The 26,392-nt window shown below is 38.5% G+C and overlaps 2 protein-coding genes across 6 annotated transcripts; both read left to right on the top strand.

Annotated features, from left to right (window-relative positions):
* Positions 1–94: 94 nt before the first annotated feature.
* On the top strand, positions 95–19,979 carry brwd3 (bromodomain and WD repeat domain containing 3). Of its 5 annotated transcripts, none has more exons than XM_067406857.1 (40): positions 95–229; positions 367–425; positions 509–538; positions 681–740; positions 1,374–1,524; positions 1,678–1,776; positions 2,254–2,414; positions 2,757–2,978; positions 3,989–4,089; positions 4,197–4,267; positions 4,400–4,500; positions 4,704–4,744; positions 4,858–4,962; positions 5,155–5,308; positions 5,412–5,546; positions 6,298–6,426; positions 6,545–6,770; positions 8,799–8,933; positions 9,155–9,338; positions 10,135–10,225; positions 10,430–10,600; positions 10,748–10,821; positions 11,180–11,384; positions 11,472–11,570; positions 11,685–11,792; positions 11,922–12,046; positions 12,300–12,382; positions 13,413–13,524; positions 13,615–13,676; positions 13,767–13,922; positions 14,099–14,219; positions 14,344–14,469; positions 14,576–14,651; positions 14,807–14,857; positions 14,968–15,111; positions 15,243–15,395; positions 16,155–16,294; positions 16,388–16,464; positions 16,828–16,989; positions 17,682–19,979. In XM_067406857.1, exons 1-40 carry the CDS (start codon positions 196–198, stop codon positions 18,368–18,370), a joined length of 5,223 nt encoding a protein of 1,740 aa, XP_067262958.1. In that variant the 5' UTR covers positions 95–195; the 3' UTR covers positions 18,371–19,979. The 5 variants fall into 5 exon arrangements, with proteins under 5 accessions (XP_067262958.1, XP_067262959.1, XP_067262960.1 ...); XM_067406858.1 differs by having other exon boundaries at positions 10,745–10,821; positions 16,828–16,974; XM_067406859.1 differs by having other exon boundaries at positions 9,158–9,338; positions 10,745–10,821; positions 16,828–16,974; positions 17,682–19,978.
* An 860-nt stretch (positions 19,980–20,839) lies between these two features.
* Positions 20,840–26,089, top strand: chmp1b (charged multivesicular body protein 1B). The gene is made up of 8 exons (XM_067406033.1): positions 20,840–21,034; positions 21,644–21,741; positions 22,150–22,296; positions 22,387–22,455; positions 23,959–24,066; positions 24,160–24,203; positions 25,141–25,213; positions 25,303–26,089. Exons 1-8 carry the CDS (start codon positions 21,019–21,021, stop codon positions 25,345–25,347), a joined length of 600 nt encoding a protein of 199 aa, XP_067262134.1. The 5' UTR covers positions 20,840–21,018; the 3' UTR covers positions 25,348–26,089.
* Positions 26,090–26,392: the final 303 nt, after the last annotated feature.

The raw sequence follows: 26,392 nt of genomic DNA, 5'->3' as shown, positions 1-26,392 counted from the left end.
GTGTGCGCTCTCAGGGCGCCCCGGGCGGAGGCGCGCGGTACTGCACTAGCACTGGCGTGAGGCCGCCGCACGGGGGCGCTCAAACAAAGCAGCGCGAGCGGCGGCTGCAGGCCGAAACGCTGAGAGCAAATACAGCACAGGCCGCTCTTAGCAAGCAGAGCCTCACGAACCTCCACCCACGGCCCGGATCGGGCCATGGCGGCGGAACCGTGCTCGCAGATTGAAGCCGGTGGGCACCACTCAGGCGTTTTGTCTGCGTCTTTATCGTTAGAAAGACTTTAAGCACTGTTTTAGCATTAGCCTGCGAGGCTAAGCTAGGCTAAGCTAAAGCTAATGGCTGATGTTGTTGTGTTTCTCTCTCTGCAGAACTTTATTACCTGATCGCCAGATTCCTGCAGTCTGGACCATGTCAGAAATCCGCTCAGGTGAGACCAAAAATGGCTTGTGAGTGTCGGTGTGCAGCGATGATTGTGTGTTACGGTGTGTGTAACTGTGAATGTTTCTGCAGATGCTGCTGCAGGAGATGCACGAATATGAGGTGAGTTTCATGCCTCCTCTCCCAATCAAACCAGTTATTTCTCTCAAATATTCCAACATCAGCATCTCCTCCTCATCCCAGCGTGGCTGCGAGTCTAAATCCCGCGTGTGATGTGTTTTCCCCCCGCTGTGTTTGTGTGCAGATCATCCCGAAGCGCTGGAGCTGGGATGGAAAGCTGTTTAAGCGAAGCTTTGAAGACTGGGTGAGATTAAATAAACTATCGCACACATACACGCACGTGAAGTACAGCAACAGCAACTCTCACAGGTGCTTGGCTCACTTATATTACATCGCGTAAAATTATTAAAGCGCTGCTGTGAGGACGTGGTGGCGGCGGTGAGAAAAGGATGCATAATATACACGAGTCTGTATTACAGTGCGGGGAAATTTTGATTTTAGGAATTGAAATTAAAAGCATTTGTTTTGAAATGAAAGGCTTTGTGCGTGCCGGCCGGGGGCGTTACGGCAGCGCAGATATATCGAGAGGGGATTGGTGGGTTGCTGCGTCAATCAAAGGCTGCAGCCAATCAAACCTCAGTTGCTACTTAAGATGAGAAAGATAGGTGGAGAAGGCGTCTGATTGGCTGATGCAAGGCAGACGCTTGTGGAGGGAAATGGGTGGTCTTTCGGGAATGATATGGGAATATAAAGCAAAATTCACGCTGGTTTTAACACTGTAATACAATCTAATATTATAATAGAATAAAATATTTTCTTAAATAATATAATATAGTATGACTCATTGTTATTTCTGTGCAATTTTTGATTCTAATGCAAGTAAGATTTGCTTTTATCAAAGTATTTTATGTATCAATTACCTCTTTGTATGTTTTAGATGTTGTTAAATCAGCACATACCTTCGGATTACCTGTTGCGTGTGTGTGAGCAGATTGGCCCCCTGATAGATAAACACATTCCTCCTAGTGTTCCTGGAGTCCACAGTTTACTGGGCACTGGACGACAGTCATTACTACGGACGGCAAAAAGTAAGACGCACACAAGATCACTACATACAACGAACAATGAGATCCTTTTTCAATTAATTACTACAATAAAGACTTGAGAATAGCACATAAGAACGCATAAACATTTTCGTTTTCTCCTTCTAACGCAGTTCAATTTTTTGTTCTCTCTCTCAGGTTCTTCACATACAGTATGGAGTGGTTCTGCAGTAGTAGCCCTGCACAGGGGACGGCCCCCAGAACCACCTGTAAACTGTGCCAAACCACCAAATATAGGTGAGTCCTGCCTCCTAAATGATGGATACTGTCCTGGCGCTGGCTGTTTTTGCATTCAGTTTCAGGAATCACTACTTGGGTTTGTGCACAGAGTACCCTCTTTCCAATAGAAAAAGGTGCTTCATGATAGCTGATTCAAGTTGGTATGAAATGAAAATTAACTCAATCTATTTTGTGTGTTTTATTTTTTACTTTTGTTTATTCAAAATTATTATAACTCATCTAAAAATCCAATCAACGACCCATGGCTAGAACCAAGTCCTTGTCCTAAATTTATTTCTTATATTCAGTAATCCTCTAGTGTATGCAAAATGGATGAAAAGATCTGTCACAACTTCCTTTCATTGTGACTTGAATGCTGTTGTTGAATGAATTTTGCTTATTTTGCCTGTTATGTAGTGATGGAATAATGTTTTTCGGGTGTAGATCAACTTTTGTGTTCTGTTGATTGTAAACAGTCTAAATCTCTATGCTCAGTGTCAATCATGGGTGCTCGCCAAAAAACAGGAGTGGCTCGATTTGGCCACGCCTTACCCTCCTGCACCTACCAGCACATGAAAATGCATCGGAGGATTCTGGGCCATCTCTCATCAGTGTACTGTGTGGCGTTTGACCGCACCGGACGACGCATTTTCACGGTAAAGAGGGTGTATGTGTGTAACATGCAGAAGTTTAGGTTAGGCCATCTAATGGGGCAGAAACTGAGCCTGATTTGGACATAAAAATGAAGTGTGTAATATTGTTGTTGTTAAAATAACTTCTCCTGTCCTAGTTTAATATGCAGCGGCAGTTACAAGCCATGCAATGTTTTATTTGCTCAAATAGTCTAAACACTTTATGACGTTTTTATTTCATTGCTGAGTTTGCCACTAAGTAGCGTTGCATGAAACACTGGGGTCTGTCTAATAATCCAGATTTTCTTTCAATATGTTTTGTGTGTGGACTTGTAATCAAGGTTTATGCACATGTGTTTCTGTCAGGGTTCTGACGACTGTCTAGTGAAGATCTGGGCAACAGATGATGGCCGTCTGCTAGCCACTCTGCGCGGACACGCGGCAGAGATTTCAGATATGACGGTGAATTTCGAGAACACGCTCCTCGCTTCCGCCAGTTGTGACAAGATCGTACGCGTGTGGTGCTTGCGTACCTGTGCACCTGTGGCTGTATTGCAGGGGCACACAGCCTCCATCACCTCCATACAGGTACGTGTACGAACACAAGTTTTCTTTATAAAGTCACTCTCCAAAACCTTCACCCTCTCTTCTCCTCTTTGGTGGAATGAGCTGCCTACCTCCACACAAACTTCTGATAACATCGGCTTCCTAAATTAATTGTCACCAGCTGTTGTCAACGAAAAAGAAGCTTTAAGGGCTCTCTGCAGTTTTTCGTCAATGTTTGAAAATGAAGAAATTAAGACATCCAAAATTATAAATTGTAATTTTACAGTTGTTCTATAATATAAAATTACTTTAAGTGTCCCTGTTATGCTTTTTTAAGGTCTGTAGAGTTTTAAAGATTAACATGCATGACAAATAGAGTTATTGTCTCCTAAATAAAAGAATCAATTTTGAGCTGCCAAAACCCATAGGCCATCTGACCAATCATACTAGAGAAGTCTCTCGGAAAGGAGGGGTTTAAAGAGACTGAATCTTCAAACAAACCATTTGCAGACTCAAACCTTGGCATGTTCGCTACTGGCAGGTGAGGTGAGAGCACAAACATTGACGCTAAACACCTCATTCTCTAGTGGTCGTCAGTGCGCAATGGTTTATCTGCACAACTCACTAGCTGGCGACTGTTACACACACAATGCGAAAGTGGATGTCTGTTTATCACAGCTGATGTGCAACAAAATAAAGCGCAGATGATGAACTAACCGCAAGGAAGCACAAAAAAATGAATGTACAGTACACAAGAGTAAATGCAAACAAGAGTTTGTTGTTAGTCGCCAACAGCACAGCAGCTCCAGACAATCAATGACACTGAAACCCAGTGTTACTTACGTGTGAAGCGGAATCAAAGCAGCCTCCACGTCTGTCCGTTCGTCCGTCAGCCCTACAAACAAGCACAGCAATCCGTTGTTGTTGTTTTTGTTGTTGATCGCAATCATTTTTATTAGAAAAATCACTATTATTATGTTGATGATTACTTCAGCAGGTAGCATTAATTCAGATTATTTAGTGTGATTTGTGTTTTTTTTCTTTCTCTGCAGTTTTCATCATCAGCATTAGGTTCCTCTCGGTATCTGGCCACCACTGGAGCTGATGGCATGGTTTGTTTCTGGCAGTGGAACTCACTCAGCATGAAGTTTGTGTAAGTGTCAACTGTATATTTTACATGACACATTTTGTCTGATTCCAGTGATTCACTTTTATTATGTAGAGTAACTTTGCTAATAAGCTGTGTGTTTGTGCTTGCAGTGATAAACCTGTAAAGTTCATGGAACGCTCTCGTCCCGGAGTTCAGATATCCTGCAGCTCCTTCAGCTCTGGTGTGTTAACCCACACTTACACTCCAACTTGCAAACACTCAATGATCTGATTCAAACTTTTTTTTTCATGTTTCTTGATTATCATCTCATGAGTCAGACAATAATTCTGACGTTGTTTTCCTTTGACACCAGGGGGAATGTTTCTGGTCACTGGAGGCACAGATCACATGATCAGAGTTTACTACCTCGGCACAGAGACGCCTGTGAAGTTTTCTGACCTGGACTCCCACACGGTGAGAGCGAGAGACATAGGATGCCAGTAGACAGACAAGAAGGCAAGAGAGGAGGAGAATAATAGACAGAAAAGCAGAACATATAAAAAAAAATGTAGAATGAAAAATGAGGAGCATGTTAGGAATGAAAGTTTCCAGACTGTATATTATGCTGATTTAAAAGTTTAATTTCAGTGAAGTTCAGCAATGTTTTTGTTTTACAGGATAAAGTTGTTGCTATTCAGTTCTGCAATAACACCGACAGGTGAGTTTTGATATGTTATGGTTCCTATGGTGCTTGTTCATTAGGATGTGCCTTTTATCTTTATTGATTATTGGGTGTTTTTAAGTGTGTGTTTGTTGCCTCTGAATCTCCAGTCTCAGGTTTGTGAGTGGTAGTCGGGATGGTACGGCTCGGATTTGGCATTACCAACAGCAAGAATGGAAGAGTATTGTACTGGACATGACCACCAGATTACAAGGGTCAGTCTGTGTGTGTGTGTCTGTGTACATATCTGTTAATTGTGAGATCAGGCAGGTTTCTCAAGCACAGTTTGGATTGAATCTAATTGTTAACATTAAATATTGTTCTTTTGAAAAAAAATAAAGTGTTTAGTTGGTCCTTGAATTATGTGTATTTTTACGTCTGTGTGGACATATGTATTGTGTTCACAGGAGTGCTGTGATATCAGGCGATGATAAATCGACAAAGTTGGTGGTGACCATGGTCGCGTGGGATCGTTGCGACCGTTCCATCATCACAGCCGTTTCAAACTGCCTCCTCAAAGTCTGGAACTCAGCAAACGGCCAATTACTACATGTGCTGTCGGTACGTGTGAGGCAGTGTTCAGTCTGTTCCTTTTGGTCCTTATTTTGAGCTCTCTGTGACATTATTGTATGGATCATATAGGCAAATGTTTCTCTGTCCATAGGGTCACGATGATGAGGTGTTTGTTTTGGAAGCACACCCCTTTGACGCAAGGATCTTGTTATCGGCTGGTCATGACGGTAACATCTACATTTGGGACCTCAGCAAAGGCCAGAAGATCAGAAACTTTTTCAATATGGTGAGATGACATGACAGATCTGCAGTTTCAATTTAAACTTATTTTTAAAATAGTTTGGATAAGGTTAAAACATACTGGTCAAAAGTTTGGGATCAGTAAGATGCTTTTTTAGAAATTAATCATTTTAATCAGCAATGATGATGTGTTAAATTGATCAATAGTGACAGTAAAGACATTTATGTTACAAAATCTCTTATCATTTCTATTCAAAGAAAAGAAGAAATGTATCACGGTTTCCACAGAAATATTAAGCATCACAACTATTTTCAACTGTTATATTATAATGTTATAAATAAGACTGGAATAATGATGCTTAAAATTCAGCTTTGCCATTACAGGAATAAATGACATTTCAAAAAATAAATTTATTATTATAAATATATAAATATTTTTTAAAAAACATCTTACAATAAGGTTTTATTTGATAACATTAGTTAATTCATTAATTAACATGAACTAACAATGAATTAAACTAGTTAACTAATGTTAACTAATTCAGTTTTACCAATAAAATATGTTAAAATAGGAAACGGTTATTTTAAATTTCAATAATATTTAACAATGTTTTTTTACTTTTTTTTTTATCAAATAAATGCAGCCTTGGTGAACACGAGACATCTTTCAAAAACATTACATAATCTTACTGACCCCAAACGTTTGAACGGTAGTGTATACTACAGTCTAGATTTTAATAAAATTACTGCTTCTCACAGACATTGAATTATTTTCTGTCTCTCTTTTTCTGTGTTAGATTGAGGGCCAGGGACATGGTGCTGTTTTTGATTGTAAATTTTCAGTGGATGGGCAGCACTTTGCCTGCACAGACTCTCATGGTCATCTGCTCATCTTCGGCTTTGGGTGCAGTCAGCCTTATGAAAAGGTGCGTGTGTTTGTGTGTGTGTGTGTGTGTGTGTCTTACATGTGTGGTAATCTGAGCCTTTTGTGCAGTTGATCGAATCAACTCTTGTTCACATTCCAGTGCTTCACTCTGCTTTCAGATTCCAGACCAAATGTTCTTCCATACGGATTTCCGGCCATTGATCCGGGACTCCAATAATTTTGTTCTAGATGAGCAGACGCAGCAGGCACCCCATCTTATGCCTCCGCCTTTCCTGGTGGACGTGGATGGGAACCCCCACCCGCCTCGTTACCAGCGCCTGGTGCCAGGCAGAGAAAACTGCAAAGAGGAGCAGCTTGTGCCACAGCTCGGCTACATGGCTAATGGTAAATTTATCAGGTTTACATGGCAAATAACAAATGACACAAAGCTTCACGTCGTGATAAATCGTTAGCCTCATAGCATAATTGCCTAAGTCATTTTTTTGGCCAAATTGTGATATCTGCCTTTGAAATATGATCTGGGCAATTATGCTATGAGGCTAACGAAATATAAATTTTATAGCTTAAAATAGTCATATTGATTCACACAACTAATTATATCAAAGTTAATAAATAATTTCTTAAGAATATCAAAAACATCCTGCTTTGTTCGGTGTTCAATCTGTAGCTACAATTTTTGTGATGGTAACAGAGTTTCAGTTTCCTATACCAATGAAATGTCATGATTCTCGATACCTGTGGCAGTGCTACAGCAAAAATACATTCTTATTTTATTTTTAAAAAATTCCAAATTTCTAATTTAAAAAAATGTGCTAAACTCAAATCTAGGCCCTGGCCCGAGACGCTCAGGCCCTAGCCCGGCCCTTGTCCGACAGCTTATCAGAATTCTCTGCCCGAGTCTGACTGGAGCCCATGTTTTTTTAGTTTTTATCTTCCTCATTACATCCTTCCATCCTCAAAATGTTACCATTTCAGTACTGTTGCAGACATTAAAATAGTTACGTTTTGTTTTTAATGGCAAAATAGTTACATTTCTTTTTGTTTAAGTTAATTTAGAAAAATGTTTGGAGCAGGCTATGTTCACCACAGAACTTTCTTATTTCCAAGAATTTCCAACTGTTAGACTAATGAAGAAAAAAAAAAAAGTCCATTCCCAAACGAAAAACGAGACCGCCTCCTAACATGGCTATATCCAGAAGAACAGTCTCTTACAGAGCATTGTGAGAGAAAAAGCACAGCATCCACAGTGGAAGGTTTCAATCCAGTCCTTCTTTCTTTACAGGCCTTTATTACACCTGGTCACTTTATGCATCTTCTCTGATTGGATATCTATCCAGTTGTGAAAAGACCAGGTGTAAAAGCCTTCCGAGAGGGATTTACATTTGATCACTCAAACCACATCAGGAGCTGGTTGTTGAAACCACATATGTAAATTTTATTCCTTCCAAAAAAAAAAAAAACACATGACAGTGTTATAGGCTATATGACATGTTATAGCCAAACATGCCAGCCCTACTGCAACACGCATTTCTGCAAATGAGTATCTCTTCAGCAAGCCGACGTGCAAACTGCCGCAAATGAAACTCTACTATTGCGGTCTTTGATCTTGAAATTAGCTGATTATTAATAAAGAGCTGCTCATATTTGTTGCTTTCGCTGATGTGAACACCGTTAAATATACATATGGAAGATTGGATTTATATTCGTTTTGCAGAGACACATTTATGTGGCCACATGTAAATGTAACCATTTTAACAAATCAGATAGATAGCCGATCAGAGAAAAAAAAGCATGAAGTGACCAGGTGTAAAAGCTACTTTGAAGACACGTTCACTGCTACTGCTGCTGGCGGGGACACTAAACACTGTGTGAGCCAGCCTTAACAGTCGCAGTAGCATGGTCTCATGGTGTTTCCACCAGCACAGCACATTTCATATTTTCTTTTAATTGACGAATCTCTAAAATATAAAGAGAAGCCTTAAACGGCCCCAATGCCCTCCTGCATATGAGCTATGACGCGAAAAAAATTGGCCCAAAGCCCGTCCCTAGGGGCGTAAATAAGTCAGGCTCAGGCTGAAATGCAGGGCTCTAGCATGTACTATTCAACCCAAAATACATTTCATTGGTTTCTCCTCGTGCTTTATTTTTCAACAAGCCATAGCTATAGCAACATTACTGCTTGTCATGTTGCCCTGTTAAGCAGTCACACACCACTTTGGCTCAAATTTATTTCCTATTGAATGCTATAAAATTGGAATACTTCATCTGTGTTTTGTGCATATCACATGGCTTGTGTTATGCATTTTTAATGAAAACCTCCCTGTTCCTACTGTCATGTCATGTGTATTTTTATAGGACTAGTCTGGTGTTTAGTCTAAATTAGGTTTTTTGAAAGTATTTTAATGTTTTTAGGTGACGGCGAAGTGGTTGAGCAGGTGATTGGCCAGCAGACTGCAGAGGATTCTCAGGAAGAAAGCCCATTGGATGACTTGATTAGGCAGCTCCAACACCAGCAAGATGAGCATCGCAACTCAGGAAATCCTGCTGGTGAGAACAAGCCACGGTTAACCCGTAAAAATGTTTTACAACATTTTCAAAGGTCTGCTGAAATTATGGTAAAATTATTACACATTGAAGGGAGAAAATTTCAGACAGTGTAATTACTTATGTTAATTTATTTAGCCTTTTAAGGCATCTGTTGGCATAAAGGTCACTTGTGTGAAAGCTGTTAGTTTAGAGGGTGTGTGACATTTAAAGCTTTTGATCAGTAGGTGCTGAGGTGGCAGGTGGTCCTCTGTCACCCCCTAATGTCGGGCTGCGACGTAGCGGACAAGTAGAGGGTGTACGGCAGATGCACAACAATGCCCCCCGCAGTCAGATGGCCACTGAGAGAGACCTGTTGGCATGGAGCCGGCGCGTGGTGGTTAATGAAGTCCAGTCTGGAATTTTCAGGTACAAATATGACAATTGAACAGTTCACAAATCAGAGATTTGGATAGTGTGGTCAAACTGAATTAACAACTATTTGAGCAATATTGCTATCAAAAACCAGGACTGATTTGGGTCATAGAGCATATATTTGGAGAAATTTATTCCGAAGTGCCAAAATAGCTCATCATGGTCTAAAGTAGGGTTTCTCAACCTTCTTAATTTTTCTATATATTTATTTATTGACACACACACACAGACACAGACAATGGCAGTCCCTATTTGCATCCAGATATTGAACCACTCAGCTAACTATACATAGTTATAGTTAAAATAGTTATATATATATATATATATATATATATATATATATATATATATATATATATATATATATATATATATATGATATTATATAGTTGTTTTGTCTCTTGTTAAAACATTTTTTTAAACCATAAATAAATAAATAGTACACTTTAGAAAACAGTGGCCCATAAGCAGAAGCTGTAATGTATGCTGTTGAGCTGTTACACAGAGGTGCAACATAATAAAAATGCACTTTTAAATATGCCACTTTTTTATTTAGGGGATAAAATTCCCTTTTTTGTTAACATTACTCAAATATCTTTCTTCAATAAAATGGTTCTTGTTGGCTTTTCAAATTCATCTACTGTAATAATTCCCTAGTATTACCCTTTTTAAATACCCCTTGTCTCCTTTAACTACACTAAACTGTCCATGTTGGTTTCTTGTAAACAGCTTAAGTTTTAACATTCAAACACTGCCTTTCCAGTGATATGATGTGATTGTGTTTGTTTAGAGTTATGGAGGAAAGTAGACTTGCTAAAGGAGAGGTGGAACGGTTTTTCTACAACATTGAGAAGAAGAGAAAATCTGCACCTACAACAGGAGTGAGTTTAATACGTACATGCACAAAAAACAATGATGTCAGTTGTTGTTGTTGTTCACTACTGTATGTTACTGTTGTTTCTTTAAAAATACATTGTTCTTGCCACGAAAATTGCCATAGATGCTGGTATGGCAGTAAAAACACACAAACAAACAAAGATAAAGTCACTTTCTTAAAGATTAAACCTCACTTTCTCCCCCTGTAGAGTGAGCCGGTGGGTAACAGCGTTCGCATGTTACGGAGGCCTCAGCGCAGGCCTCAGCAGAGGAGACACACATATCAGACCCGCTCGACTCGAGATAGGAGACGCAGTACAAGCGTGCTCTCATACACCCGAAATGAGGAAAGTGCGAGAGAGTCTGACAGTGAAGCAGAGGTAAGGCAGCAGTTTGTGTTCGGCCTCAAGCTTTGCTCAACTTTTATAGGCCATCAGGATAAACATATAGTTCATTTTCTTTTTCAGCACTAGTTTTGAAACGCTTAATTAAATATGCAACATTTTTTGTATGTGTGCACCTAGCAGGAAGAGGACCAGAATGAGAACAGTGACGGGTCATCTGATGGTGAAGCTCAATGGGAGAATGACAGTAGCTCCAGGTTCAGTCTCTAATAAGTCACACATTTTCCACAACGTAAACCAATATCAGTAATGCAAATGAAGCCTTGTGAAGTTGGTCTAGAACTGGCTTAGGTTTAATTTAAGCTTTTATTTTTAACTGCATCTGGAATTAGACAAAGTCTAACAACATGAATTTTATTTAGGGATTCACAATATATTAGCAGATATTAGAGATTTAATTTATTGGTATTATGCTTGCTCATTTTCTTTAGCTTAAAAGTTACTTCTTAAAAACAAAATGTAATACACTGAATACAATTAACAACTCTCAAATTGAACATTTAGACAAAATAGTAACATTTTGTTGTGCCCTTTCCTGTTTAAATGTGTTCACAGTGACTCTTCCAGTGAGTATTCCGATTGGACGGCAGATGCGGGAATCAACCTTCAGCCCCCCAAGCGAACAACCAGAAGGCCAGCCCCTGTTGTTGGGAGCAGTAGCTCTGAGGAAGAGGAAGGGACAGGGCAGGGAGAAGGGGAGGCTGAGAGGAGGAGTAAACGGACTGAAAAGAAAAAGAAACCGAAACAGACTAAACAGCGGGTGAGCGAGCATTCATCATTCATTCTCCCATTCATTCAGATTTATTTCTGTTAAGTAATGTGTGTGTGTGTGTGGGTGTGTATTTAGCCTGTGCCTGCTGGAGAATTAGATGAATGGTTGCCCCCCTCTTGGATCATGGAAACTATTCCAAGACGATCACCTTTCGTACCTCAAATGGGAGATGAGGTGAGTTCCTTCATTAAATATAGACACGCATACTAAATGACCAAAAGTTAGTTCAAGAATTTGCATTATGCATCCATCTCTCTGCAGTCATTTCTCTCTCTGTCCCTCTTGTAGTTGATATATTTCCGTCAGGGTCATCAAGCATATGTCCGAGCCGTGTGTCGTGCCAAAGCCTACAGCATCAACCCTCAGAAACAGCCCTGGAACCGCTTTGATCTCAGGGTAGGATGCTTAGTGTCTCATCACCATTCCCACTTGTTATTAGGCATAATCTGGTCTGCATCACTAATGGTTGACCCATTCTGCAGGTAGACTAACAGGAACATGTTTGTTTTTTGTGTGTTCTCTTAGGATCAGGAGTCTGTAAAGGTAGTGGGTATTAAATATGAAGTCGGGCCACCCACTCTGTGCTGCCTCAAACTGGCCTTCCTGGACCCCACCTCAGGGAAAATGACCAACGAATCCTTCAGCTTGAAGTATGCATGCTTCTGTTTGCAAAAACACAGACCAGCACCTTTTGTTAGATTTTTATTTATGAATAATTTTTTAACAATACATTTGCCAGTTTGTTAGGCTTGTAACATTACTGGTATTGGAATAGCTTAAGTAATCATAAATAATAAATACTGATTAATACATTTAATTTGAATGTTAGGATAATTCTTCATGAATATGAGTTTGTTCATTAAAGCTGTCTCTCTCTCTCTCTCTCTCTCTCTCTCTCTTTAGGTATCATGATATGCCTGATGTCATTGACTTTCTTGTGCTACAACAGATTTATAATGAGGCCAAAGCACGAAACTGGCAGCCTGGTGTGTTGGTGTTTTAAATTGTGGTGCATGCAAGTGTCACTGAATCTAGTGCACAAGCTTAGGGTTTGGATTTTAACAAACCTCTACCCAAAGTATTGAACTTCAATTTGTTTGTGTTAAGGCTATAAATGATGCCTCAAATCATGTGGTTTGTTGAAGAGAGGTGTGTCATTACTTTTCCCACTTCCTAGAGGTCGACCGATAGTGGATTTTACCGATAACAACAAATAAATATAAAAAAATATGAATTATATCTTGATCATTCATGTTAGTTCATAGTGCATTAACTAATGTTTAGAGAAACAACTTAAAAATGTAAAAATGTATTGATGTAAATGTTGAAATTAACAATGAACAATACTTTTATTTACCTTAATGTTACAAATGGACGATTATTGTAAAGTGTTACCATTTCATATAAATCCAAACAGTCATGCTTAAAGATGGCCATCTTTTAAATATCTACACAAAGGCCATAGCATTGAAATTAGACAGGTGTGTATATTGTATTTTTTTTACTCTGTTTTATTTGCTTCTGTTTTAGAACACTTGATTATCTAAACAAAATAACAAAATATGTATTATAGTGAACTCAAATCGGATGCATTTCTGATTTTCTGGTTTATATTTTTCTGTCCCTTGCACAACGATACAGTTTGCTTTCTCACATTGCTAGCTTTAAATATGCAACTTCGCTCAGTAATTCAAAACTCTTCCAATGCCACACACTGCTGTGTCGGGTCCCGCGGGATTGCAGACCTTTAACCTGAGCCATACAAAAATACCATAGAGATGTGAGTGGGTTCTTTTGATTTGAGCCAGTAAACAACCGGCCAGAACACGCTATTAATTACATTGCAACAAGCTATAAAACATGCAGAATGCCTTAGTGACTGCATAGCATAGGTTATTAAACTATTAATGCTGTTGTGGTAAAGACAAATGTGTGTAGGTTTATTATATGTAATGTTTTGGTGATCATAAATTATCTTGTAAGTTGGGAATAACAGCCGTGTATATGTGTTTGCAGGTCAGCGTTTCAGGAGCATCATTGATGATGCGTGGTGGTTTGGTTCGGTGGAGTGTCAGGAGCCGTTTCAGTCTGAATATCCAGACAGCCTGTTTCAGTGCTACATTGTCAGGTACATGGGTTTGATCACTGCTTTACCAAAGTATGGAGTTTGTCTGAATATTGCTGTAAATATCAATAATTGGTGTATGTTGTTTTGCAGGTGGGATAATGGAGAGAGAGAAAAGATGAGTCCATGGGATATAGAGCCCATACCTGAAGAAGGTACTGACACGCTTTACTCCACCCTTGAGCTCTGACAGTAAATCAGCATCACATTCTGGCATGTTTAATGGTGTGATCGACTATCCACAGCTCCAGTCCCAGAGGAGGTTGGGGACAGTGTCCCGGTCACAGAGGACGAGCTTCAGTCTTTACTGTACAGCCCACAGGAAGGAGAGTGGGGGATGCACACACAAGATGAGGAGTGTGAGAGAGTCATCACGGCCATAGATGAGCTTCTTACACTCGGTATCACAAGTGCACACAAACCATCCAAAGCTACTTTTCGGATTTATTGAAAATATTGAACTTTGATCAAAAATACAGTAAAACCTTAATATTGCGAAGTATTATTGCCATTTCAAATAATCGTTTTCATAATATAGTATGTTCCCTGCTCCGTTATACTCTTGTGTGTTTTACAGATGTGGCAAAGCCGTTCTCCTGCCCTGTAGATTTGAGGGAATATCCATTGTACTGCACTGTTGTGGCCTATCTCACTGACCTCAGCACCATCAGAACAAGATTAGTGCACCGTTTCTACAGGTATACTCAGTCCTTTAGATCATTGACCCCACAGCATCATCAGACAAGAATGATTGCCTGTTCCTTCAGCTACACACACATAGACAACTGCTGGAGTTCTCACGTCCCTCTTTTGTATGTGCAGGCGAATCTCAGCTCTTATGTGGGAGGTGCGTTACATCGAACACAATGCTCGAACATTTAACGAACCACAGAGCCCCATTGTCACGGCTGCAAAAACGGTCACCGACGTCCTGCTGCGTTTCATCAGGTCAGAGAAAACGCATTTACTTACACATTTTTATCACTATCCCTCTGGTTCACCCGCTCCATGTCCATGCCGAGCATTTTCATTTTTAATGTATGTGTGTCTATAGGGATCAAAGCTGTACAGATATTTTGGATCTGTACAATAAGATGAAGACCGAATTCAGCAGCACAGGAGAGGAAGAGGTGAGACTGGCAGTATGTGTGGGTACAGAGCTTAACAATAAGTATGGGCCACTGACCCAGGACCAGTGTGCCTAAGCTTTGAGAACGCTGTAGCCTGGTGTATATATTTTGGTATGAAGAAGATGAACTCTTCAGCGTCTCTGTTTGTTCTGTAGGAGACTGTGGATGTGGACTCGGACACTCCCGGCACCTCCACCGGTCAGAGGGTGAGACAATTGAAGCGCATGCATTGTTCAGTTAAGCTTAGGAATCTATTTATTATGAAAAGAGTTATAGTACCAGGTGTGTTTACTTCAACCCCTCTCACCATTTTCAGAGGTCAAGTAATGTGCCTCAGAAGCGTGGCGTGGTCCTAGATATAAACGCATGGCACAGACAATGCAAAGAGCTTCTGAGGAGAATGATGGCAAGCCCAGATTCAGAGCCATTCCGCCAGCCTGTTGACCTCTTCACCTATCAGGTAGCTCATTCGGCCACTCGTTCTATTATTCCTGTACTTCCTGTACTTTTTGTTCTCTACCTTTAACATGATGTCTGTCACTTCTTGTTTTCCATTTTGTCTATGCATCTCTCTTTCTCTCTCTGTATCAGGATTATCGTGATATTATAGACACTCCTATGGATTTGGGCACAGTCTCCGAGACCCTGATGGGTGGGAACTATGAGAATCCCATAGAGTTTGCCAAAGATGTGCGGCTTATCTTCAGTAATTCAAAGGCCTACACGCCCAACAAGAAGTCTCGAGTAAGACCAGCACCCTTTTTCTATCTCTCTCTGTCACACTTGTCACTTTTATAATAAAGCTATAAACACATTACAATGAATTAATGAATGAGGTGTATTTATTTTCTTACTACATGAACATTAAGAAAATAAATACACCTCATTAATGAATCTTTCAAACGTTTGGTAAGACCGTATTATTTAAAATAATTATTATTATTATTTCACATAAATGCTGTTCTTGTGAACTTATTTATCAAAGAATCCTGAAAAAATGTTTCAAAGTTTCCACAAAAATATTAAGCAGTGTTACTTGAGCACCAAATTAACATACCAAAATGATTTCTGAAGAATCACGTGACACTGAAGACTGGAGTAATGATGCTGAAAATTTAGCTAAATTACATTATAAAATATATTTAAACAATTACGAAAACAATTACTTTGAATTGTAATAATATTTCCCATTATAACTGTTTTATTTTAATAAAATATTTGCAGCCTTGGTGAGTATAAATCAAAAACATAAAAAAAACTACTGCTATACTATTAATGACCCTTAACTTTGAAGAGTAGTGTATATGGTTGATAGACTTTTTTTACTAATATTGTTGTGCTGTTAACAATACCTTTTTAATATCATAACTACAACAGTATATTGATGTCTTTTTTTTAATATGGATTTTCAGTCTTCATTAAGCTGCCATTACTGTGACTACTCTAAAATGAACACAACTGCAGATGATCCACAGTGTGACCCTGATATTATTTGTTGTTTAGATCTACAGTATGACCCTGAGTCTGTCAGCGTTCTTTGAGAATCAGATCATTCCCATAATCTCAGATTACAAATCTGCTGTTCAGAATCAGCGTAGGAGTCAACAGAGACTCAAGAGATTACAGAGTTCCCTTCCCAACAGGTAAAACATGTACACTGTGTCTAATCATGGTACAGAGTGCACACAGATTTTTCATTTCTTTTGTACCAGTTTCAAACTTGTGTGTTTCGGCAGCCCCAAAGGAAAACAGAAATCAGGAAAGAAAACCTCCCAAATGTCTGCAAAGTCCCGCTCACGGAAATCCTCTCAAGGTGTGTAAGAGAGTTGGAGATGTCATAATCACCAGTGGGAACAATATTGATAGAATAGGACTGGTAATGATCAAAATAATAGCTTATTTCGTTTGTATGCATTTTGTGTGCTGTTGAAGAAGAACTGGGATAAAGCTTAATTAAATTTATATTTTTAACCAGTTTATGAGGTGACAGGTTTGGGTTAGCAACACCACACTTCCCGTAATTCTCTGTGGGTGATTATTTTAGAAAGGAAGTGTCTGTAGATTTGACACCCCTTATAAAAACTGTTGACTGTTGTAGTCAGCTAGTGAGATACCACTTTAAATCACAATTTTTTTTTCTTCATGGGAGAGTTAAAGTGTTTGCTTCTTTCACCAGATTCGAGTGTTGCACAAGTTGATGAAGACAGTCAGCCTTCTTCTTCATCCTCATCCTCTTCCTCCTCATCTTCCTCGTCTTTTTCATCAGAGCATGCAGGAGCCAACAGAGTTACACGCAGCCGAGTTACACCAAGCAAATCGTCAGGTACAAAAGTTTGGGGTCAGTAAGATTTCTTTTTTTAAAAGAAATGAATTCTTTTATTCAGCAAAAATGAATTAAAGGGATAGTTCACCCAAAAATCTTTAGAACACAAATTAAGATATTTTTGATGAAATCCAAGAGATCTCTGACTCCTCCATAGATGTCAATTTAATTACCACTTTCAAGGCCCAGTAAGGTAGTAAAGACATTGTTAAAATTGTCCATGTGACTACAGTGGTTCAACCTTAATGTTATGAAGCGACGAGAATACTTTTGTGCACAAAAACAAAACGAAATAAACAACTTTATTAAACAGCATTTCTCTTCCCTGTCGGTTTCCTACACTGTTTATTACATTGATAGACAGTGCAGAGCTTCTGTTTTGTATGGAAAAAATGTCTCCGTTTCCACAAAAATATTAGACCGCACCAAATTGGCATATTAGAATGATTTCTGAAGGATCATGCGACACTGAAGACTGGAGTAATGGCTGCTGAAAATTCAGTTTTGCATAATGAATAAATTACATTTTAAAACATTAGAATAGAAAACTTATTTCAAATTGTAATTATATTTCACAATATTATTGTTTTTACTGCATTTGATCAAATAAATGCGGCCTTGGTGTGCATAAGAGTGTATAATGTATATTGAAAAGAATTTTTTACCTCCAAGTTGACTCTGATATTGTGTCCTCTGTGCATCTATAGGTGGCAGTGACTGCCTGTCGAATGGAGGTCGGAGATCACGTAGGAGAGGAGCTGCATTAACGGAAGAGGGAGAGGTCTCTGAATGTGAGAGTACCAGCTCTTCATCATCCTCAACATCCGCTTCTGCATCGTCCTCTTCCGGAACCTCATCATCTTCGTCCGAGAGCGATGACAGCGGCACTGAGGTGGGCGGCTTTGGCGATGGCGGCGATCATGACTACAGCAAAGCCCCGCAACATAAACAGAAAGGCAAAGCGGCAGCAGTCTCTGTCGATAACGCAAAGCGAAAGCGGAAAGGAGAAGAGCAAACGACAGAACCTGAGAAACGAGCACGGCGGGAGGACGAGAAAGAAGAGGAGGAGGAGCCTGAAGAAGAAGAAGAAGAACCAGATGAAGAGGAGGAACCTGAGGAGGAGGAAGAGGAGCTGGATGAGGAAGAGGAGGAGTCTGATGAGGAAGACCTCACTTCATCATCAAAAACTGGAAGTCAGAGGTCAAATCAAAGGACTCAAAAAACAGGGCGGGTTAATACTCGTAACCAGGGACGAAGGACTGTTCTATACAACGATGACTCTGAAGAGGAGGGGCTAACGACAGACCCACTGAATCTAGGAATGTCACGTTCTGGACGGGTCCGTCGCATGACTGAACGTGCGAGGGTTAGCCATCTTATGGGCTGGACACATTGACATTTTTATGATCCTTACACAGACTCACTACAGCGATACTGCAGGGATTTTGTTTTTAGTACTGTCTTTTTGTGACTTGTTTGTTTTTTTACTATTGTTGTCTCCGAGACTTGATGTTCATGACTCTTCCTGGACTGTGGTGCTTTCTCTTCTCTGGTTTTCATGAAAACTACCTTGCCATCAACTAATCCGCCACCTCTGCCTTATTCTGGTCCAGAGCGGTAAAGAGTCAACTCTCCTTCCTTCCTTCCTTTCTCCTGTATGACTTTGATTCCCATCTTTGTTCTTTTGGTTTTCAGTTTCTTTCACTCCAAGAAATGTATTCTGTCAGAAAGATGGTGCTGCTCTCCTCTCAATTTCTCCATCTTGCATTTTTTTTTTTTTTTTTTTTAATGCTTTTTTTTTACACAGGGGGTCATTGAGAACACTTAAGTTTACCATATAATTCAGCTGACTTGACTTTACTATTAAATCAGGTTATGCATTTACCTCTGTTCAATAATATAATACATTTTTGTCCTATGATTTAGTGCAGGTGCAAACTATGAGATGCATTAACTACTTCCAGATAACTTGCGTTACTCCTCATCCATTAGAGTACAGACACGAGGAGGAGAAAATGCACTTCTCCCTTCTCCTCTTGTTCAAATACACAAAAACACTTCAGACTGTTTTTACAGAATATATTTATATTTTTCCACTCTTGTATGATACACTTTGATTCATTTTTGTCTTACAGTAAGGAGAACATTAGTATTGATGATGTTTGCACATTTTATGTTGAGTATATGTGGCAGCTGATTGGTGGAAATGAGGTGATGTCTGAATCCTGGACTGGTTCAAATATAATGTCCATTGAAGCCGGTGCCCTCAAGCTATCCGAGGAGCATCAGAATGGTTATTTTCTTTTTTTTCCCTCTGTGCCATTATCATTGAAAAATGAGAAGAATATTATGGACCAGGAAGACAACAAGAATCCCTCTCTGAAAATCATGTAATATGATCATTTAATCAATGTTAATGTGTTTCGGTGGTGTATTTTCAAGATTCTGAGTACAAAGCATTGTAAATCGAAGAGATTATAAGTTGAATCTGAGTTTGGTTTGTGGCGTTCAAAGGGTGTATACAAAAATGTGATTTTTAACACACTGGTACATATCTCTTTCTCTGGTTTGCTCTTCTCTTTTCTTATCTTCTGTTTATCCCTCTTTCTCACTTTTGTTTTTGCTGTCTTTGTTGCACTGGTATGGAAAACACCCTCTCCAATCCAGTCCCTAAACTGCTTTTCCTCACCTGTTTGAAAGACTTTTCCCAGCCAATCAGAATACAGCATTAACATCCTCAGGCTCTGTGCTTAGAAAGGAGTTGACCAGACTTGAATTTATTTTATCTATTCATTTCCTTTCCATCTTGTCTTGTCCAGGGTTTTTTTTTTTTTTTTTTTGTATCAGGGATCTGTTGTCATGGGCGACAGACAAAGCCTGGATCTGTTCAATGACACTGATGGTGAAGATGGTCATGATTTTTAGATGTTATAAGCCTATGTCTGTTTATTTCTTTTCTACACATTTTGGATTTTTTTTTATAATAAAGGTGTAAAACTGTGATTAGGCTCTACTATCTGATCTATTTGCTTCTCAATTCATTTTAAAGTGTGCTTTATTGGCATGACAATTGTACAATGTATTGCCAAAGCATTTCTGATTTTTACAGTGAATCAACATACATGTGCATATACATTAAGAAAAAGAAAAAAGTAAGAACTATCAACTTTTTAGAATTCTATGAACAATTTAGAAGTGTGTGTGTGTGTGTGTGTGTGTGTGTGTGTGTGTGTGTGTGTGTGCGCGCGAGCGCGTCACTCCCTCTTTTTGTGACAGGCATCAATGTATCTAGCTGCTAGTAGGATACAAATTCCTTTTTCATTTAATAAATGTTGAAGTGTTTTATCGTTTAATTTTATGAAGTTAGGGCAAATTTTGTATAAAATGTCTTTCTATTTTCTCCATAGTTGGGCAGTAGCTGTTGGGCAAGTGTTGCTCTGTCTCTACTTCTGCATGGTTGCAGTATAGGCAGATGGGGCTCTTTCTGGGCACTGTTCTGTCTGTATCTGACAGTTTCTATAGTCAGAGTGATTGCTCAGTCTGTACAGTTACTCAGATAATCTATCTGTCTGTCTATCATGTATCTATCTGTATGTACACATACACACATTTTTTTATATATATATATATATATATATATATATATATATATATATATATATATATATATATATATATATATATTATGTGTGTGTGTGTGTGTGTGTGTGTGTGTGTGTGTGTGTGTGTGTGTGTGTGTGTGTGTGTGTGTGTGTGTGTGTGTGTGTGTGTGTGTGTATGTGTATATTTATGTGTATATATTTATATATCGTTCGCTGTTTTGACAGAGTTGTGACATCATCGCGTTTGCTGACCTGAGCGCATGACTGTGACATCACTCCAGTTGTTTGGAGAAGCCGGAAGTGAATACAGGGAAATTACCACAAACAGAGCGGGGACAGTTACTGATTCACACGAAGAGCTTGGGGAAAAACTAGACTGAAAACTATCCCCATCAAATCGTCACACTTCCTCGAGTAGAACCAGGAGCATAACCGGATTTTTATGTCGGCCATGGAGAGTATCCTTGCGGACCGGAGGGGTCGGGCCCGGTCCTGATTCACTTTAACTTTACTGTCGCTGGGATCGTAAACACTTCACTGAGAGTTATTTATGAGTTGAACTCGGTCGTGGCAACATTTTGTTGTATACTAATAGGTCGGGTCACATTTTAGCCGTTAAATCTAATCGCACTTTCGAGATTTCTTTTCGCGTCACTGGAGGTAATTGATTTAGAGAGTGAATTTCGGGTTCTAATGTAGAAAACGATTTAAAGCGGTACGCTAAACGAGTTTGCGAACTCATCATACTGTTTATATTTTTGTTCAATTATGAAGTTTGAAGTTCGTATTTTGATAATTTTGTGCTCTAAAACATGATCAAATCGGCCAGGTACGACTGTGACGTAGAATTACGTAATGACGCCACCTATGTGTTATTTAGTTAAACTCTGAATCCAGCCTGTCAGACTAGTTTGACAAGTTTCGAGACGGTGTAGGTCTACATTGTTCATATTGTAGTCGTCATTGTTACGTTGTTTAGGCTTGTATTGGACATATTTTATAGGTATCAGATCATCAACTAACAAACGTGATTACTTTAAAATCTTTTCCTTGACTTTTGACTTCAGAGCATTTGTTTAACCTCAAGTTTGCAGCCAAAGAACTTCAGCGGAGCTCCAAAAAATGCGACAAGGAAGAGAAGGCAGAGAAGCTCAAAGTCAAGAAGGTAAACGAAGACAAAACACAAACATCTACTAAATGGCATTAGAGAATCCATCAGTTCATAGGAAGTAACCTTGACCTGTGCAATAGCATCTTCACCCAACAGCTTCACACAGAATTCTGAGCTATTTTATGAATCTTACGTGTTTCTATCAGGATATTTTCTATCTGCATAGTAAAAAGTACTGAGAAATTAGACTTAAGTGAAATAATATATACAAATTGTCAAACAATATACTAATCTATATGTCAAAATATCTAGCCAAAAACATACTTGAGTATGTTTGTATCAGTATGTTGAGTAACCGCATTTAATTACTTCAATATTTAAAAGTAAATGTTCCATAATTATAGCATATAATTAAATCACAGATGCGTCAGATGAAGCTCACTGCTTGCTTTGGTTACTTAGGCGATCCAGAAGGGCAATATGGAGGTTGCACGGATACATGCAGAAAACGCTATCCGCCAGAAGAACCAATCAGTGAACTTCCTTAGAATGAGCGCAAGAGTGGATGCGGTGGCTGCACGAGTACAGACGGCTGTCACCATGAACCAGGTAGACAAATGGTTTTCTCCCTTTAAACCAGATATACTCAATTGTATATCCAACAGATTTAATAGTTTACTTTTGACTTTTATTCTCCAGGTCACCAAGTCTATGGCTGGGGTTGTGAAGGGCATGGATGCGACCCTGAAGAGCATGAACCTTGAAAAGGTGAGAGAAAAGTGGCTTTCGCACCGAATAGTTCTAGGTACTCAGTTCTAGGAACTAGCCACTAGAATAGTTCCCCCGAGAACTAATTTCTCCCCCGGCCATGTTCCTGGTTGTATTCGCACCGGGAATAGGAACTCTGAAGCAGCCGACAATGGCGATCTTTAAGCGCGGCATTTACAAACACTAAAAACCGGTGGATGGAGGATGCTGTGGTTGGAGCTTTGTTTGTTGTGGTGTGTTGTGGGTTTCGTGATAATGGAGATGGAATGTAAACGCATAATTTACGTGACTGAAAGAGCAAAAAGTTTTGTGCAAATCCAGCATTGATTGACCCTCGTTTGTGAAGCAGTCCGGCTTAAAATGACGGCATGTTAACAACACTCTACTACAACAACTCTTCTCTAAAGCTGCCCAACATGGCCTCACCCCCTTTGTTGCCTGTTCCTGGGGAAGGGTTTATGTAAATTTTGGGGTTTGTGATGTCACCAACCTGGGAAGAAGCTGCTTGTAGTCCCCACCAGCCATTTGTTGTTGTCCTTAAAAAGCGGTTTCTGTAAAAGAAAATATCTTCCTTTGCATTGAACTTTGAGCATCATAACTTTGCAGATGTTGTTTATGCTCAAACAGCAACATTACACACTAACTAAAGTTAGTGAAATCATAATCAAGGACCCCTTTAATAAGTATAGCAACTAATAATATTACATGTTTTTTTCTTGGAAATGCATATTTGACTGTAAAGCACTGAGCTTGAGTAGAGATGCAGATAAAAATTAATATTAACGACGGTAACGTGAAAAATTTTCTATAAAAATTAGTTGTTGTTTTTTTTATTCTTGGTCATCACATTAAAAATAACATTTAAATTGGATAATAATTATAGATTTTAAGTGCTGGAAAATGTGTGAAGCACTTGAAAGTCCTTGAAAAGTGCTTGAATTTCACTCTCAAAAGGTTGTATGAACTCTGATATTAAGAATGTAAAAACATTCAACTATTTCTGCCACAAAACCATGATTATAGTTAGCTTTACAGTTAGCTACATTAAATCCATGGTGAATGTTGGTGATTTATGGACTGAAAAGCTTTCTATAACTTGTTCATTCATGGCACAATATTTCTCCTGGTTTCCACCGGAGTACTGTTTGATCTGATATCCGTGGTTTAACAGAGAATTCTGCGCTGAGTTTGAATGCTTCTCTCTAGATCTCGCAGCAATTCAAATGGCAAATTCAAATGCTTTCTCACTTGATCTCCTAACGCTGGTCCGAGCTGATAAACTGTACTCGCTGTGCAGCTCAAACCAGAAGCGCGGTTGTGTTCTGATTTCTTTACGTTTGCCATTTGATGTTTTTTATATGCAACAGAAATGGCAGCTCTTGCCAGATGGGCAACATGGTTGTCACACCAGTGCAACCTCAGTCTGGAGCCCTGACCTGTAGTGCACTGATTTGTCTTTATTTTATTGCCTCTGTATTTATTCTCTGTGTTTTGATTGGTCAGATTTCAGGTCTGATGGATAAATTTGAGCGTCAATTTGAAACTCTGGACGTACAGACGGCTCAAATGGAAGACACAATGAGCAGTACCACAACACTGACCACACCACAGGTCATACATGCACTCGCACTACAATGACTGTAACCCATATATACACTAACATAGTAGTTGTTTTGCCTTTACTGACACTGTGGTGTGTTTTAGGGTCAAGTCGATACTCTGATGATGGAAATGGCGGATGAGGCTGGGTAAGAACATTTTAAATGCTGAAATTCATTATTTTTTATTAATGAGGAAATACTCTACCATAATATACACTCTACTGTTCAAAATTTTGGGGGTGGTACAATATATATTTTTTATATATAGTCTCTTATGCTCACCAAGGCTGCATTTATTTGATTAAAGTGCAGTAATGTGAAATATTATAATTTAAAATAACTGTTTTCTATTTGAATTTATTTTAAATTGTAATGTATTCCTGTGATGGCAAAGCTGAATTTTCAGCATCATTACTTTTCAGCATCATTACTTCTACATAGTCTTCAGTGTCAAACGGTTCTTTCAGAAATCATTTTAATATGTTGATTTGCTGCTCTGGAAACATTTCTTGTTATCAATGTTGAAAATGGATATGTTGCTTTATACTTTTGTGGAAACAAACATATATTTATTCAGGATTATTTGATGAACAAAATGGAAAAGAACAGCAGTTATTTAAAATATAAATCTTTTGTACCATGATAAATGTCTTTACTGTCACTTATGATCAATTCAATGCATTCTAGCTGAATAAAAGTATTAATTTCTTAAAGTTTCTTAAAAAAATTTCTTAAAATTCTTAAAAAAACTTGTTAACAGTATTATATTTAAATAAATATATTTATTATTATTATTATATTTAATATTTAATTATTATTATTATTATTATTATATTATATTTTATTATTATAATTATTATTGTTTCTAGTACTATATATCTTATATAGATCATATATCTATGATTTAATAACCATTATTAAATGACCATTAAACAACCCTTATTGATATCTAGACCATAAAGGGTATATTTGATAACTCCTGTCAGTAAAGACAATTTACAACAAAAATTAAAACTGTCTGTAAAGTTTAAAATCTTGTTAAAAACAAGATTAAAACAAACAGTGTCTGTTCTTGTGTCTTTAGGCTGGACCTCAATATGGAGCTTCCTCAAGGTCAGACAGGATCAGTGGGAACCAGCGTAGCATCTGCAGAACAGGTATATAATACATACCCATAAATACAGACAACATACTAACAAACCTATGAAATATATGTGCTATAATGATTTTATCTTTCTCACCATAGGACGAACTCTCTCAGAGACTGGCCAAACTCAGAGACCAGGTTTAAGGAAGAATCGGGTGTGTGTAAGAGAGAGATTATGTATGTATGTGCGAGTATATGAGAAACATATCCCCCGTTTACTGACCCCAGGAAATATTGGCCTCATTGTTTATTTGTTTAGTTCTTTTTATGCAGTTGAGGGGTGTGTGCAGATGTGTGAGGGTGTGCAGCTTTCCATATCCACTATAACATGCCGAAACCAAACTGTAATGACACGCTGGAAACACAAAAATTAGAAACGCTGTATGGTAACGCTGCTGCCTCAGTCCATAATAATTGGTTTAAAGCTTATAATATTGTGTGTAACATTTCTTTGTAACATTACTCATTTTATTTAAGTTCATGTTTTAAATATCTGCTTGTCTCTCAAATACATTTTATGCCAATGTAGCTACATTAACCTACATCAGAGTTGGTATCAGACAGCTGTTGGGTAAAAATTGTGACTTCTTTTTTTTTCTTTCTTGCTACACACATTTTGGCCTCTGCTTCAATGGATACTGTGGGAATTTGTATCTTAAAATGCATGTGATCAAGATGATGATTTGAATAAAATCGTTTCATTTCTTCCAAGGCAGTAAAATCCCCAGTTTATCAGCCCTAGGTCTTTAGAGTTTCTGTAATCTTTTTCTATTTTGCATTATCCAAAATGTAAAAAAAAATAAATAAATAAACTGCCTTTTGCTCAGATAAGAATATATATATATGTTTGTTTGTGTGTATATATAAATAAACATTTTGCAAATTTCTGTGAATTGACTGTAAATAATTTATTCGCAAAATTTTTTTTTTTTATTTTTTTCTACAGAGAATCAGCATCTGTTGACATTGATTGTTTTCAGACTTGGTACAATGACTGTGATTGGGTTACAACAAGCTAGGGTTTTGATTGGTCCACTGGGCTCAAAAGATAGAAGAGTGATAGGTTTTGATTGGTCCTTTGGGTTCAGAGTTAGCAGGGCTGAAAAGCTGTTACTGGTGGACTCATGAGTCCAAGGAGAAATGTGCTGCTCAGAAACCAATTTATAGATTCATATAGTTTCCCATTGGA

This window comes from Chanodichthys erythropterus, chromosome 13, assembly GCF_024489055.1.
Source record: "Chanodichthys erythropterus isolate Z2021 chromosome 13, ASM2448905v1, whole genome shotgun sequence".
In the NCBI taxonomy this organism is placed as follows: domain Eukaryota; kingdom Metazoa; phylum Chordata; class Actinopteri; order Cypriniformes; family Xenocyprididae; genus Chanodichthys; species Chanodichthys erythropterus.
The sequence above is the reverse complement of the archived record's forward strand: the minus strand, read 5'-3'. Positions and strand labels throughout refer to the sequence as shown.

What these genes read in the sequence shown, in the direction of transcription:
- brwd3 (XM_067406855.1), top strand. Translation starts at nt 196, where the DNA reads ATGGCGGCGGAACCGTGCTCGCAGATTGAAGCCG. An exon ending in AGGAGATGCACGAATATGAG is followed by an intron (nt 539 to 680) that starts GTGAGTTTCATG and finishes GTTTGTGTGCAG; the next exon opens with ATCATCCCGAAGCGCTGGAG. An exon ending in CCTCCATCACCTCCATACAG is followed by an intron (nt 2,979 to 3,988) that starts GTACGTGTACGA and finishes CTTTCTCTGCAG; the next exon opens with TTTTCATCATCAGCATTAGG.
- chmp1b (XM_067406033.1), top strand. An exon ending in CAACACTGACCACACCACAG is followed by an intron (nt 24,067 to 24,159) that starts GTCATACATGCA and finishes GGTGTGTTTTAG; the next exon opens with GGTCAAGTCGATACTCTGAT. An exon ending in GAAATGGCGGATGAGGCTGG is followed by an intron (nt 24,204 to 25,140) that starts GTAAGAACATTT and finishes TTGTGTCTTTAG; the next exon opens with GCTGGACCTCAATATGGAGC.